At 38.9% G+C, this 16,682-nt stretch overlaps 1 protein-coding gene across 2 annotated transcripts; it reads right to left on the bottom strand.

Annotated features, from left to right (window-relative positions):
• Positions 1-516: 516 nt before the first annotated feature.
• LOC102793800 (interleukin-18 receptor accessory protein-like) lies at positions 517-15,216 on the bottom strand. 2 transcript variants are annotated; one of them, XM_006780398.3, is made up of 12 exons: positions 15,128-15,216; positions 14,797-14,989; positions 13,122-13,272; positions 12,873-13,041; positions 8,244-8,306; positions 7,985-8,096; positions 7,723-7,898; positions 7,181-7,318; positions 6,829-6,936; positions 6,610-6,750; positions 6,416-6,531; positions 517-1,105 (listed from the first exon to the last, which is right to left on the bottom strand). In XM_006780398.3, the coding sequence occupies exons 1-12, from the start codon at positions 15,207-15,209 to the stop codon at positions 881-883; spliced, it is 1,674 nt and encodes a 557-aa protein (XP_006780461.2). In that variant the 5' UTR covers positions 15,210-15,216; the 3' UTR covers positions 517-880. The 2 variants fall into 2 exon arrangements, with proteins under 2 accessions (XP_006780461.2, XP_087700713.1); XM_087844587.1 differs by having other exon boundaries at positions 6,416-6,750.
• Between the last annotated feature and the right edge of the window lie 1,466 nt (positions 15,217-16,682).

Genomic DNA, 16,682 nt, shown 5'->3' on the forward strand with positions numbered 1-16,682 from the left:
CAGCATTAGGTAATGATCGTATGCTGATTCATGTTTTTTTTTTTTCGGTTTTTGTTCTACTGCAGTATATTTTTAAGGTTATCTGCTTTGAAGCCAGGCCAGGAAAATCTCCTTCATGTTTTTCTGTGTTTTATCCTCAGTTACTTTGACACAAAGGCATCTGCTGTGATGCTCACACCTCTGATAAAGTCTTATAAGTGTCAGTACTGATAATTGATCAGACTTATAATATTTCTGACTTAGTCAAAATTGAATTTAATCAAATCGTGGATCGAATCGAATCGGGAGCTTGTGAAAAAGAATCGAATTGATTCTAGAAATCAGTGACGATACCCAGCCCTATAGTATAGGAGGTGACTCACCCTTTTTTCCCCTCCCAAAATGTTAAAATGATAGCTATGAATCTACATCTGTGTCATGGAAATTTCCTTAACGTGTGTTTTTGTTCTGACCTTTAGAATCAAAATACATTATTAAAGCCAGGAAGAATTAATTTTTTTTATTGCAGACGCTCAGAGAATAAATATGAATGATAAACTGTAAGCTCTATATAAGAAAAATAAGTACAAAGCAAAACCAAGGTGTTAAACAGTATGTCAAAGTTAAAAAAAATACTATGCACAGTATACACATGAAAATATTTCAGGTATCATAAGGATTTCTGTGGGGTTTTTTTAAATGATGATTTCCTTTGACATTCTGTGGTTAATTGTGGTTGAATGGCTTTTGCTGAAAGTGCTTGCAACATTTTAATGAAAAATATATTAAGAGAACTTTCACCTTTACAGTACACAGTAAATAAATATAATGTACAATAAGAAAAGAAGAGTAATCTTATAAATTCTATAGTTTCTTCCAACACCAAAAATAATCATTAATGCTACCTCACTGAAACTAGCTTCACTTTGTTTTTGGGCATGGTCTTCCTTAAAGATCTCCAGAAGTTGCTGTGGGAAGGTTCCCCTGACCTCCAATCCAGGCTGGGTAGCACTCCCAAGGCCCTTTGCACAAGTGTGGGCAGGGGGGGATCAGGCTGGATAAGAGATGGCGAGGCTTTAGTGGTCCATAAAAGCAGGAGTTTTAGGACAGAGTTTTGCAGCAAAGCCTAAAAATGTGTAAAAAAAACCCCAAAACAATAATGATAAATAAACGATAACAATCGTTAAGAAATTATAAATATTTTCTTGTTTAAAAAATTGCACCTTTATCGTAAAAGAAGATTCACACAGCTATTGGTTTCAGTTTAAGTCACTAAAGTGATTAAATGAAACTTACAGGATTGTATTCGGGTTGTGCTTCTTGCAAAATGAAAGTTTTCCACTGGCAACTTCTACATAGTCATTATTTACTAAACATAAGTGCGAAGTTTGGAAGGAAAATTGCATGTTTTCATAATGTGTCCAGGGAAGAAATAAAGCTTTAGAAGGTACACTTAACTGCCAAAAGTATTCAATTACCATCAAAACATTTGTTAAAATGAAGTCCACGGCCACAGGTGTATAAAACCAAGCATCTAGGCATGGAGACCGCTTCATCTTCCTCCAAGAGACCTAGAAACACTTATTCATGCCTTAATCACCTCTAGACTGGGCTACTGCAATTCACTCTATTTGGGTCCTTAACACTCATCTCTCCATCGCTTGCAGTTAGTCCAAAATGATGCTGCACTTCTTTTAACAGGTGTGAGAATGTATGAAGACATCATTCCAGGTTTAGCAAATTTACACTGGCTTCCTGTAAAGTATTGTATTGATTTTAAGATTCTTTTACTTACTTTTAAAGTTTTAAATAATATGGCGCCTAGTTATTTAAACAAACTCCTCAACATGTATGACCCCAAAAGAGTGCTGAGTTCACCTAACCAGATGCTCTTAGCACAACCGAGACCTTGATTGAAGCATAGAGGAGATCGGGCCTTCGTAGCAGCAGCACCCTGACTCTGGAATAATCTGCCAGAGGAGATTCGTACTTCAGAGTCTATTCAGTCTTTTAAGTCACGTCTTAAAACTCACTTTTTTACTTTGGCTTTTAATTCGAGTTCAGTTTGAGTACCTGTTTTATGTTTTTAATGTTAATTCATTGTCTTCTCATTTATCAGTATTTGTTTCTAATTTATCTATATTTGTTTCCCTATTGCTTTCTCTTGTTCTTAACTGATTGTGAAGCACTTTGATTAACTGTTAGTTAACCAAAGGGTTAGTTGTTTTTAAATGTGCTATACAAATAAATTTTGAATTGAATGGAATGGAATCTGGAGCTCAGTGAACTCCAGTGCGGTACCGTGATATGATGTGTATAAGAATGTCTTTTATTTATGTATTATTCACATTATTTTATTGTATAATGCCTTAGGATCAATCTCCACATGCATGCAGCAGTCGGAGGAAAATAATAGGTTAACATCATTAGAAACACCCAGGCCGAGTTTTGGCTGAATTTTCACTAACTTCTCCCCGAAGAAAAGAAATGCAGGTCCAAAGCAACAACATGGCAGACCAAGAGACAACAGCAGTGTCCTGAGCGGTGAAAGAAAAGGTCCAGCAGCAGCAGCTGTGCAAGACAGCATCAGCATGGAGAAAACACCATCATCATGAATGGATGGAGATGTGCATTTCCAATGCTCAGCTCAGCATTCAATACCATCGTTCCCTCGAAGCTGGACAGGAAACTGCAGGATCTAGGACTGAGCTGCTCCCTCTGCAGCTGGATCCTTAACTTCCTGTCTGACAGACGCCAAGTGGTCAGACTGGGCAGCATCACCTCATCCCCCATCACACTGAACACTGGTGCTCCACAGGGGTGTGTACTGAGCCCTCTCCTGTACTCACTCTACACCTGTGACTGCACGGCCACTAGCAACTCCAACATCATTGTGAAGTTTGCGGATGACACTACAGTGGTGGGTCTTATCACCAAAGGTGATGAGACGGCCTACAGGGAGGAAGTCACTGGTGTCAAGACAACCATCTCACCCTCAACGTCGCAAAGACAAAGGAGTTGATAGTGGACTTCCGGAGGTGCAGAGAAGTACACATCCCCATCAAGGACACTAACTTCCATCATCAACAGCGCTGCTGTGGAGAGAGTGAGCAGCTTCCGCTTCCTTGGTGTACATCTGGCTGAGGATCTTACGTGGTCAGTACACATAAACAAAACAGTGAAGAAGGCGCAGCAGTGCCTCTTCTTTCTCAGGAGACTGAAAAGATTCGGCATGAGCCCCCACATCCTCAGGACCTTCTACCGCTGTGCCATTGAGAGCATTCTCACTGGATGCATCACCACCTGGTATGGCAACAGCACCGCTTACAACCGCAAAGCTCTCCAGAGAGTAGTGCGGTGTTCTGAACGGATAATTGGAGGTGAGCTTCCCTCCCTCAAGGACATCTACAGGAAGCGGTGCCTGAAGAAAGAGGGGAGGATCATCAAGGACTCCAGTCACCCCAGCCATATACTGTTCAGACTACTTCCATTGGGAAGGAGGTTCTGCAGTATCCGGTCCCGTACCAGCAGACTGAGAGACTGAGACTGAGACTGAGACTTTTTCCACCAGGCCATCAGACTGCTGAACACTTCATAGACACCTCACCTCCACTACTGGAACGTCAACATTATGCACTCCATACTGTACATTAATGCCACTTGATTGCACTATATCCAACTACCAACCTTGTTGTTTACTCTATTTAATTTGTAAAATATGTGTACACACACACACACGTAGATATACATATTTAGTATACACATTCAGTAATATGCATACACTCTTATATTGTACATATATTTATTCATATAATTCTCAGATTTAGCCATTCTTATATTTTGCTTGTTCTTATGTTATTGTACTTTGCACACCTCTGTTGCTTGTGAAGCTTGCACACAAGAATTTCACTCACATGTACTGTACCAGTGTACCTGCACATGTGATGTGACAATAAAAGTGATTTGATTTGGTTTGATTCTTACGTCACTGTCATGAGACATTCTCGCAAAAAAACCCGCGGTTTTAGTAACGCAGTAACGCAGCGTGCTTACGGGAAAGTAACGGTAATCTAATTACCGTTTTTGCAATAGTAATCCCTTACTTTACTCGTTACTTGAAAAAAGTAATTGGATTATAGTAACGCATAACGCGTTACTGTAACACGTAGTACCACCAGATCTCTGGTGGGGACCTTTGAAAAGACTCCCTCAGTTGGACATTTGCCACTTTTGGAGTAAAATGGCAAGATGAGACAGTGGATTACACAGGACAAAGCTGAAGAGAACTGACTACCAGTGGTCTGACAAGGAGTGGGGAGAGGAGTCCATAGTGGAGCCGGAGGATGCATGGAAGAAGGCTGTTTTAGTGTGGGAAATGAAATTTGGGTTTAGGAAACTATGGGAAAAAAAAAAACTAAAAAAAACTAAACAAGGAGGTTTACACAAAAATTACACAAATTGTGTGACATGAGGGATATGGAAGGAGAGACTGAGGTGCAGAAGACCAGGAGAGAAGGATTCAAGAGGACCACTGAGAAGCAGGGACCATTTCCAGCGCAACTGACAACTCAGAGAGGGCTGCACCACTTGGCCTCCTAGAGAAGGTCATGAGGAGATTTTGCACAACGGCAAAATCCAAAATCCGGAAATGACTGACAGCAATTTCCCATGAATGACCACCTAATGCTGTTTCACTTTGCCATACTTTGACACTGTGGACAGGGTATTTCCTTTGTATCATTGTTGTTGTCATTTGCATGTGAGAGCTTAGATTGTGAGGATGATTAAAGATGGGGTGGTGAGAGAACAGTGAAGTGAGGATACACAGTGTGAAACTCCTTTAAGTGTACAATAATGTTGATATGATATACAGAGTGTCAGGAAAGAATGTGATTTTTAAGGTTTGATTTAAGAATCAAAGGGTAGAATTGTATAAGAATCTTTTATTTATGTATTATTCACATTATTTTATTGTATAATGCCTTAGTGCAGTGGTTCTCAAACTTGTTTTGTTAGGCCCCCCTTTGTTTTACAAGAAACTCTTCGCGCCCCCTCCCCCGCACAAACACATCCTCCAACCACACACACGCACATATTTTGTTTTCAAACTCCATTGCGGTTTATTTCACACCTCAAACATTTAGTAAACAATTAAACAAATAAAAGTAATCTGCAATAAATTACCGGTAGCAATGCAATAAACTACTATCTCTTACCTACACGGGTACTTTTGAAAACGCAGCTGTTTCTACGCGTTTGGGCCTTTCTTCCACACGTACATTTCGAATAACGGAGATTTTTTTAAAACTCGGTTTTTGCATTTACGTGTGGACGAGGAATACAGAGTTCGTCATGCAACGTCGAAGGTATGTGCCTCTTTTCACGTCACACTGTGCGCTACGTTATTGTTTACATGAGATGAATTTCTACAATGGCGGATGGAGATAAAATTTACTGTCAATCTTACCATCTTCAGTTTTTACACGCTTACATATACACACACAGTTACTGTCCCTCCATTTAGAAAGGCAGAGGCGTCATTGTGTAATTATTCTACGTGTAGTTGTTTTTTTCCTGTGTAATAATATTCAACATTGCTATCAATACATTTTTCAAAAATGCCTCTCTGTGCAAAACATAAACAGCTGTGGGATACTGTTTGTCCATGATTTGAACTGGGGGAACAAATTGTGGCAGGATGAGTCTGATATTATTTGTATCCCACTGTAACTTTACTGTATAAAGAGCTAACATCTCCAAAATGTCAGGATTTGTTAGTCATTACAGAAGTGTTTGTGAACTAAAAATCAAGAATGTGGGATTCAGTTTGTCCATGATTTGGAGAGCCCAGCGCGTGCTCCCGATGCAGGGAAAACTAATTCTGTCGCAGAGACCTACCTTGGCACTTGTGCAGATGAAGCCAAAGGGAAAATATGCTTCACCATATTTTCTAGTCTTTGGCTTGGAACGAGGTTGGTTTGGAAACATATTTGGCGATGCTTCAACTCCTGCTTTATGTTTATGTGGGAGCCCCGTCAAAAACCCGTCCACTATGCTAGCAGTGTCCAAGCCTTCTTTTTTTCTTTTGTTTTCTTTTTGTTTTCCTTTGTTCCTTTTCATACGCCCCCCCTCCCCCCCCCTCCCCCAAACTATTTGCCAAAATAGTTTTGGCAATGTAGTGTACTTGGGTATTCAAATATAAAAGATAAAATCCAATAATATCAGCTATTAACAATTTTTGTATGCGATTGCAGAAGAGATTTAAAACTGACCTAGAAGTGTGATTGTGAGAGTCGTTTTTGCCACAGGTTATCCCGGGGGGATCAGTAATCAATGAATTTTAACCTGTCATACATGTAACAGTCCATCTGGTCTGATTACTACAGAAACTATACAAAACAAGAAAAAGGTCTGGTTTGTGAGTATATAATCCTACCTGAACTCCTGATTCCAGTTCAAACACAGCATTACTGTTGGTGAAGTAGTCATCTGACAGGACACAGATAAGCATTTGGCTTTTCTTTATTGCAAGAACCACGTCATTTGTGTATGCTGTAGAGAAAAAAGAAATTAGCAACCTTTTTGGGAAACATAGACTCTCACACAGACACACATATCTGATCTTTTGACCTCCTCCAGGAATCACATCCCTCTCCAGTAGACAGAGGCGATACCCCCACTGGTCCTCTAACACTTGGGGCAGCAGCACCTCTAGTGGCTTTTTGGTAGCTTTAACTTCCTCGTTAAGTAGGTCGGTGATACACAGGTCTCCTGTCAACAAAAGAAACTGTTACTTTATGTTTTTTAAAAATGTAATAGAGTGAAAAAAGAATCCTTGCTTTGGCTTACCTTCCTCATCATTAAGAGGTGATCTGGAGGAAATGATCTCACCTCCCAACACTTCTTCTGATGCAGGGCTCCACACATATGACAGAAACACATCAAAGTCTTTCTCATCTGGTAGAGGTGTCAAGTTGCGAAAGACAGTGTGGGAAAAAAAATACATATGATAACAGTCTTTCTTTGTGGAGACAAAACAATATATTGACTGCCACTACTACAGAAAGTGACTATTTTAAAGCATTGTCGCAGCGTTTCAGTTAGCCTATGGATGTAATGCCCATCCTGAAGTAATGTCAGGATGGGCATGTCCTATAAAGAGGAAAGACAGGTGTGCCAGTCTATGTGCATCGGCATTAACCTCCATTGTGTTTTCCATTTCTAAAGTAGCATCTGTAGATGAGCTGTATCTCCAGCCATTTTACATGCACGATGATTACCAGCCCACCCACCAGCAGGAAGGCTGTAACTGGATACCCAACCAGCGATGGCCATTGCACTGCAAGAAGAAAAAAACAACAAAAGAACAACTTTTAGATTGTATTACGTCTTCAAAGCAGGAGTGACCGACATGGGAAGCTGGATGGGTAGAAGCTGGAACACAAAACTGAAACAGTTTAACTACACATCAAGCAGACACAGAGCAACCCTCACGTGCTTTAAGAATTTCGTTTGTGTCAACCTGATGAATATGAGTTAAATAGCTTTCTCTTTAGCTTTAGATTGGATTTCATCACATTTTTTGCTTGTTTGGTGACTAGTTTTTTTTTTTTTTTTTTGCAAAAACATTGTCTATTGCAGCAGACCACAACAGTGACTAAAGCACAGTGATATAACAGTGTTATTACAAATATAGTCTGACTAAAACATGAACACATGAAGTAACAATAAGAACATTATTACCTTTAATTTTCCTTTTCAGCTTGATTGTGGCGCTGACGTTTCCAAATGTATTACTGGCGATGCAGGTGTACGTGTACGTCAAGTGCTGTGGTGTCACCTCATTTATTGTAGCTACCTGTATGACCTCGTACTCTTCCATGTACTTTTTCAAAGACTCTCTGTTTGTGGAATTCTGTCTGCATTACAGAAATTATGTTGAGAGCTTTGCACGCTACATGCATGGATTTTATAACATCAGTAGTAAGGGACTGATGCGACTTACTTACTGTCTAGTAGAGTCATGTTGCCATCATTATTCATGTACCACTCTATCTTTGGTGAAAAATTTAGTTCAAAAGGAAAAAGTGCCTTACATAAGAGTGTGTAAGGCTGGCCTAAATTGAGTGGAGGAGAAAAAAAGCCATTAAAAGCAGGTCACTAGAAGTGACACAAACAACTAATGGGCTGCTTGATTTTGTGTGTTCACTTCCTGTACATGTTTTTCTTTAAAATAAGTTTTTCAGAATGATGTAACTAATCACCAATTTCCACTTCCTTTGGCTCATTATCAACAGGAATCCTGGGAGGACTGCGTGATGGCAGTGCTGTGAAGGCGATTGGAAATAAAGTCAGAAATGTGTACCTAATTTACTACAGAAACAGTCATACACATATAGATCTGAGCTCTACTTTGAAACAGCCACTACAATAATTCAAATGACTCCTTGCAATCTGTGTATATCAAGACATACCGACACCTTAAAATTCAGCAAGAAACAAGCAGAAATAAGCCAAGATGCAGGCAGCTCTGTCAGCCTGATTTTTGCATCACAACAATTGTCAGCAAGCTACAGAGGGGCTCAGAGCACAGTATGCTAAGTTTTAACTGTAACAGCACTAACTTATAGCTAGCTGCATACCCGGAGCTCTTTTATAAGACAAATCTACGGATAAATGAAATGTACTATCACCATATGTATTTGCATGCATTCTAAGTTGTTCTTACACAGGAAAGCAATGATAGCAACAACCACACAAACAGTTAACCACTTAACCGCCTCCTGTGGGTTAGGCCCTGTGGTATTCAGTTTCTGAGCAGCATATGAACCAAATAACATTCTTTGGTAGAGTGTGTAATGTACAAATTGAGTTTGGGATGTAAATGGTTTTCTTATAGGACAGTGGCATTCAGGTGTCCCTTGTGTAATTTTATATTTCTTGAAATTATGGGATAGGAATATGGATGAAATGCCATTGCATCGGTGTAAATGAATACACTAATGACATACTGGTGAAATAACAAATTTGTCTGACCTGGCCTAGAAAAAAAATATTATTGCAATTTATAGAATCTGACTTTTCAAAAGTGTGTTAAAATGGATGTTTAAATTTGGGACATCTGTTTGACGTGTAAATGTGTAAATGAGTAAATGAGTACGTACAGACATTAGATCTTGCAAGATATGGCCATGCTGTTCTATCCGGTAGTATGCGTTGGCCTACTTTAGTATTACTTTTTATCTTATTAGACTGTAGTATCAGATTTCTAATTGGCCAAACTATCTATTAAAAGCAAGTAAGAGGACGCACATAACTTATGTATATATGTGTCTTATATACACACACACACACACACACACACACACACATATATATATATATATATATATATATATATATATATATATATCTTTTTGCATTTTTTTTGTTTGCTAGCCTTTAGTGGCACAATCTTTTGCAAAACGACTGCAATAAATAACCTAACAAAACAAAGCAAAACAGAAAGATGCAAGTTGTGTAACCAATGTGTTTTCTTCCCCTGAGTTACATTCTGTAAGGATTATAATAAAGCATTATATTAAAAATTCCCCTTTTAATAACCTTTAAGAGTGGTGCTGCAGCTGACATGAAGCATGGTATTGGAGCTTTCAGGAAAAAAAACTGTTGTGAATAAAACAATTGGTGCAACTGGTCATGAGTTTAACTTCATAGTTTAGCAATTGAACTGGGAAGCTGGAAGGGTGGAAACTGTGACATAAAACTGAGCAGGGCGATAGGATAAGCTCTGTGTGTGATGTCTGCTGTTTTGCAAGTGCACCATAAGAGATCAATGTGGACACTCAAGTGTGCAATAGCAAGAGTACAACAAGATAAGACAAGACACTGTTGGGAAACAACACGCATTCGCCGTCAAAATAAAAGACGTGCACCAGATAAGAAGTTGCAACGCGCATTTGCGTACATATAAAAGGCACTGTTTTTGTCTGCTAGAGTGGGATTTTCACGGGATATTCTGCACCACATCTCTGTGCGTTCATCTTTTGTTTGAAGCCAGCTCACCTCCTGCAACCACTTTTCCGAGAATATGCGCTTTTTTTGTGGTTCGGACTCCTTCTGACATTTATTTGGAGGTGCAGGAACACCAAAGTAATTGCTTAAAGGAGCTTGCTTCTTTGACATCTTTAAGAATTCTAAACAAATGTCTGTCCTCCTCCAGAAAATCTTATGGACGCAAACGCGCATTGCAACTTCTTATCTGGTGTGCGTCTTTTATTTTGACAGCGAATGCGCACCTGTGGACCACTTATGTGCACCCTGGATCACATAGCAATAGCAGGAATGGAATAGTGCAGTCGCTGAATGTTAATAGCTAGACTATGTATAGAGCATTAACCAGATAAAACATCTGGCGGCTATTGATGCTGTGCCAATCAGTGTTTCAGTGTAGAAATGTTTTAGTGAATAAATGAAAGCTTAGAGATGCTGGTGTTAAGGCTCATGATTTTAAGCGGAAGAATTATGGGCAAAAATGAATGTTGTGATTGGTAGCTGTACTGAGATGCGCAGAAAGGACGAGAAGTCTGTGCAACTGTGTATGTATGAATTGGACTATGTAATTTTAAATGCCCAGCAGTTAGGTTAAGATTAACAACCCTAGAGTTACAGTTAGGTCAATACGACACAACTTTTTGTAGTTTTGCTTGTTTTTTTGCCTGCTGTTCACTATTACAGTGGATTTTAAAATCAAACAGCCAAAATGCTATTGAAGTGCAGTTTCAGCTTTAATTTAAGGACTTTGACGAATGTGTTACACAAACTGTTTCGGAATTACAGCCATTGTTATACATATTCCCATACTGTTTTTTCCCATATTTGGATGCTGTTCACTGGAACTCTTAGTATGCAGTCCAAAGAGGTGCAAATGAAGGAGGCCATCCTGTTGAGTCTTAATCATGTGCCAAAAAACAGTATGGTAGATTGTAAAAAAAATAAATAAAAATGAATGCACTGGCCAGTTCAGCAACACCAAAACATCTTAAAGACCATTGAAGACAACTAAAGTTCGTGATCGCAGAAGTTTTAACTTGGTTAAGACAAACAAACAAAAAACTAAAAAAAACTTTCGCAACATCCAGCTAAATTGAGAACTTTCTCAAGAAGGTAGGCATATCACTGACATCTACATGCAAGAAATTGCTTCATGAATGTGAGTGCAAAGAAATTACAAAAAGACGCAATCCACCGATTGCATTTAAGAACAGGAAGGCCAAATAAGACAGGCAGAAAACTTCATGAGCCAAAGCATACTGCATTATGTGTCAGAAAAGGTGGTGCAAATGGTTACGGGCATGTATGGCTGTGAGTAGAAAAGGTAATTAGTGTTTACTGATTATGTGACTGCTCGTAGAAGTAGCAGGATGAAGTGTACAGGGCTATACTCGGGTTAAGCCAAATGACACAAAACTGATTAAACTCCACATTACAGTGCAAATGGATAATGATGGAAAGCATAGTGCAAAAACAGAGATCGGATACTATTTCAGTCAGTCAGCTGATCTGTAATCCCAACAGAGCATGCTTTGTAGTAACTGAAGACAGAGACCCCAAACGAGCAGCACCCAAAGGTGGCTGTAGTCATAGCCTGGTAGAGTATCTCAAGAGAGGAAATCCAGTAGCCTATGTGTTATCAATTCAAGTATTCATTTGTGACCAGGTTAAATTTATCATTTAACCAGGTATCATTTATTAAAATGTGTTGAAATGTGTTTAAACATTAAAAGGAGTACAATGTGTTCAATATGTTTAAATAGTATTTGCATTATATAGGTCATATTATATGGTTCATATTTACAAGTATCCTGTTTGTTGCAAAGAGCTCATGATTTTAAGTGGACGGACGTAATCTTGGGCGGAAGTGATTGGACTAAGTGCAGAAAGTGTATGTATGAATTGGACTATCAACATTCTTTGTGGATATGCACATTCTACGAACTGCCTGTGAGAAGCTGGAGACATTTCTCCTAATAAAACAGTGCAGCTGCTCATGTTTGCATTAGCTTTAAGTTAGCATCACAACACACACGGGTGTCAGCTCATTAGCTGAGTGGCTAAATATGTAGAAACTGCGAATATTCATCAGTTAGTTAAGAGATGCCAAGACAACCTAGAGTGTATGTGATACTAAGACGGAGCCCGCACCATCTTTGGATGTCTTCCGATCACTCTTCATTCCTTGAACTGACTGAGAGACTACAAGCTAGAGGTGCAGAGACTTTTACTGCCAGATAGCTTCCAACAGCGAGTTCTTTTCCTCATCATGCTCTTCCAAGAGCATAAAGACTGCAAGTTCAGCATTATAGGGTACAATATTTTATGTATTTTTTCGTATTTGACATACTCTTATTGGATTAAAGTTGTTTGGTTTAAAGAACCCAAGGTGCTTACCTGGCACGGAAAGTACGGGTGGGCTACACAATGATTGCAAAGGATTCTCTTCCATATTTTTTAAAATCATCATTGTATTTAAAATTCTGTTTGTGTGCCCAGTTAGTTTCGATCCTCTTTAAATAGGGGGTTATTTATTTAAAAAATGCTGTAATTTACAGCTAATCTAAAAATATTGATTATTAAGCCCCTCGAATTAAAGCTGAAGGTCTGTATTTCAGTTTCATCCTGATTGATTTTAAAATCCACTGTGGTAGCACAAAGAAAAATGACACAAATTTGTCATCATCCCAAAAAATTATGGTCCTAACTGTATGCTACTGTGTTTGCTCAAAATTGGTGGTACTTATATATATATCATGAACTTTTAACCATAGTGATAATATCTTGATCATATAAGAAAACAAAAATACACATACATATGAGAACATGAAGACAGCACTTACGTATAACTATGACCTCAACCCCTGTCCTCAAAGTCCATGTCACTCCTCCCTCAATTATTTGTGTGTCACAGAAAAATACTCCAGTATCCTTTTCATAGACTGGTTCGAGATATAACACCTCTCTGACTTCCCGGGACTGCCTGTGTTGGTCTGAAACCTTCTTTTTATTCTGTAAGAAAGCACACTTTGACACTGTGATTTCAATGTTTAGATTGTGAAGTGGTTACTACTATCTTGTATGGACCTCACCTTGTACCAAGTGACATTTGTGTTGTTACTACAGCCGAAGCCTGGGCAGGAGATGTGACCACCAGCACTCACAACCAGGATTTTAATGCTTTCATTACGCCAAAGGCACCTCATTTTCTCCACTTGCAGATGGAAGGACAGCTTGTTGCCACTGGATAGCAGAGACACGAACAGGTAATAGAAATTTGTGAAGCAGCAAGTCATTTACACTCATTGAAAACAATTTATTTTGCATTTGAAGATAGTTTTAAAAAAAGGTTTTAAACAAGTTTTAATTAAATTACTGCACTCAATGAACTGGGCCGCATTCGGATTTGTGAAAGGTACTATAAATGTGAAGTTTCATTGACTAATGATAACATTTAAACATCTCAGAGGTGTGACTCACACTTTGACACGTTTAAAGTGAAAACAGGTTTCTCATGTGTATATCTGTTAGTGACTGAGAAGAGGTGTCTTGCTGAAACACCTACAGTGAAAATGATGAGGGTGAAACCCACAGACATCTTTCTATGCTAATAAACTTCAATCTGACATAAGATGACCACTGACAGGAAAAGTGAATAACACTGATTATCACTTCATCGTGGCACCTGTTAGTGGGTGGGATATGTTAGGGAGCAAGTGAACAGTCTGTCCTCATAGTTGACGTTAAAAGCAGGAAAAATGGTCAAGAGTAAGAATTTGAGTGAGTCTGGCAAGAGCCAAAGTGCGATGGCTAGACGACTGGGTCAGAGCATCTCCCAACCTGCAGCTCATGTGGAATATTCCCGGGCAGCAGTTAATATCAAGTATTATCACTGGTAAAACCAGCGACAGGGTCCTGGTCGGAAGAAGTCGAGTCGACAGAGGCAGTGTGATGCATTTGGATATGTTTTGCTGGGAAACATTGGATCCTGTCATCCATATGGATGTTATTTTGACACGTACCACCTAACTAAGCAGTGTTGCAGACCATGTACACCGTTTCATGGTATTATCTGATGGCTGTGGCCTCTTTCAGCAGGATAATGCTCCCTGCTACAAAACCAAAATGGTTCAGGAATGGTTTGAGGACTGATTTTGAGGTATTGAATTTGAGGAATGAATTTGAGGTATTGACTTGGCCTCCAAATTCCCCAGATCTCAGTCCAGTCAAGCATCTGTGGGATGTGCTTGAAAAAAAAAAACAGTCCAATCATTGTAGGCCTTACCTCATAACTTACAGGACTTATATAAAGACTCCTTTGTCTGTGACTAAAAAGAGAATGACAAGACAAGATCCATTAATTAAGTTGTGCAGAAAGGTGGGATGATTTGCAGTGTGATCCACTCAGAGGCAGTCATAGTTTAGATTTCTAAATTATGACTTAAAATAAAGAAAGAGTTAATAAAATAAACCAAATGTCAGACAACACTGCCAGATACCACAACCCACCTTCAGGGGTTTAGAGGAATCCATGCCCTGGTGGGTCAGGGCATGGATTCCTTGATTAAACAGTGATTTTTAGTAACATTTGGCATTTTGTGCTATTTTTATCTGAGTCCTCGTTAGGGTCTCTATGGGCAAGAGAAACAATTACAGCAGCAAAAAACAAAAAACTGTTCCAGGGTGCAGTGTCTTTAAACATGCCTAAAATAGGAACAACATATCACTGTATACAACATATCAGTACTTGAACTTAGCATTATTTACTTTGTGAAACATGAATAATTTCCAGAATGTTTAGCTTCAGCTATAAATAGTTTTCCACAGTCTAGGAATTGCTCTTCATTTCTTCCTCCTTCAGCACTGGAACTTGTACTCTTCATATCCACCATCTTTGAACAGTTACAGTATGGCATCGTAAAGTTTTGTCCCTCCTCAGCTTTGTAGTGCTTCTGAAGATCTGGACACAGAGATGAGTCGTGTTGTTGTCATATTTCAATCTAAAATAGTCACTCTTCACACTTCCTCTAAAAAAATGCAACATTTTAAAACACTTCTGCTGTAATCTATGATATACAATTTGTATTATGATAAATACCTGATTTGTTTGTTTGATGATTTGCTTCACAGTATCCCTTCAAGGAAAGGTGTAGAAAAAACAGGAAATATGCCGTTTCCATGCTGCGTCTTCGAATCTGAGAAAGCCGGTTGTTGGTGTCAGGCGTCGCAGTGATGGAGTTCTTAGTATTTCCTATTTTTCATGTTCTTTCTTCTTCTTTGGTGGAAAATCTTGCGGTTGAAGCAATTCACAGGACATATGTTGCAGCATGTGGTGTCATACAATTTCCTGTTTAGTTACACCCGAACATCATTTCACTGGAACTCACTCTAATATTTGAGTTCCTGCTACTTCTTAGCCACTTCCTGTGTGAACAGCAGAACAACATTTGTCTGTAGGCTTATATTTTACTTGTGTTTTTAAGGGAAACCCTGTTTGACAGAGGTAGGGGACCCTTTCAGGATTTAGTGCAAAAAATAAATAAATCAAACCCCAAACACAATTTTATATATATAATTACCACTGTATGATCTTTTAGAACAGATGTGTTAAGAACTACACATCATCTGTTGAAATGGTGTGATCCAGGCTCATTGTTGTTGCGCTGCTACATGCACATACAGGTTTATGAGGGTATCTGCTGTGTGGTGGCATGCATATTTATTGGGCATCATAGTGGAGATATATGTGTCAGGGATAAGGATAACCTTGAAGCTTTAGGGAAAACCTAGATGACAAGAATCACATCCAAAAGGACTTTTCTGCTATGTGTGCATGGATTCTTGAAAGCGCTGGAAACAGTTCGCTGCAAAAGGCAAGCCGCAGCCGATATCTACTTGCCACAGAGATTTAGGTAAGATCTGTGGTTAAAATGGGAATTCTTTTTTTTTCACATTTCTACCTGAAATATATATTCAAGAAATTTGACTGTTACTGTGAACCTTGTACAAACTTCGAAACTAAAATTATCCTTGCATTATGTGCGACAACAATTGTAGTAATTATTTCCTCCAAACCATCAGTGTGTCTTTTAAACCCCAATCCTACAAAACTGCTCAAAGACGTCTTACCATTAATTAAAGCTTCAATCTTAAATATGATCAGCCATTCTCTATTCTGTACCACAGGTCTTCAGGCTGACAGTAGTTAAACCATTACTTTATTTGAGCACTTAAAGCACTTTATATAACTTGCATCATTCACCCATTCATGCAAACACTTTTTTCTACGTAAGTGCTTTCTATCTAACATTCACACACATTCATACTCCAATGGATGCATCAAAGAGCAACTTGGGGCTAGTATCTTGGCCAAGGATATTTGGCATGCAGGAATCAAACCACCAACCTTTGGATCAGTAGATGACCTGCTGAGCTACAGCCACCCCATAAAGACCTCAATGACCTTTAATTTCTTGCTTTTAAATTCAGACAAAACTGAGGTTATTGTACTCAGCCCTAAAAACCTTAGAAACATGTTATCTAACTAGATGCTTATTGTGGATAATAAATACCCTAATCTCCACATGCCACGTTCTCAGTAAGAAATTTTAAAATGGTCTAATTCATGGACACTGGCTGTATTCAGAGTATTT

Source organism: Neolamprologus brichardi, chromosome 1, assembly GCF_056152115.1.
Source record: "Neolamprologus brichardi isolate AB-2024 chromosome 1, ASM5615211v1, whole genome shotgun sequence".
Taxonomy (NCBI): domain Eukaryota; kingdom Metazoa; phylum Chordata; class Actinopteri; order Cichliformes; family Cichlidae; genus Neolamprologus; species Neolamprologus brichardi.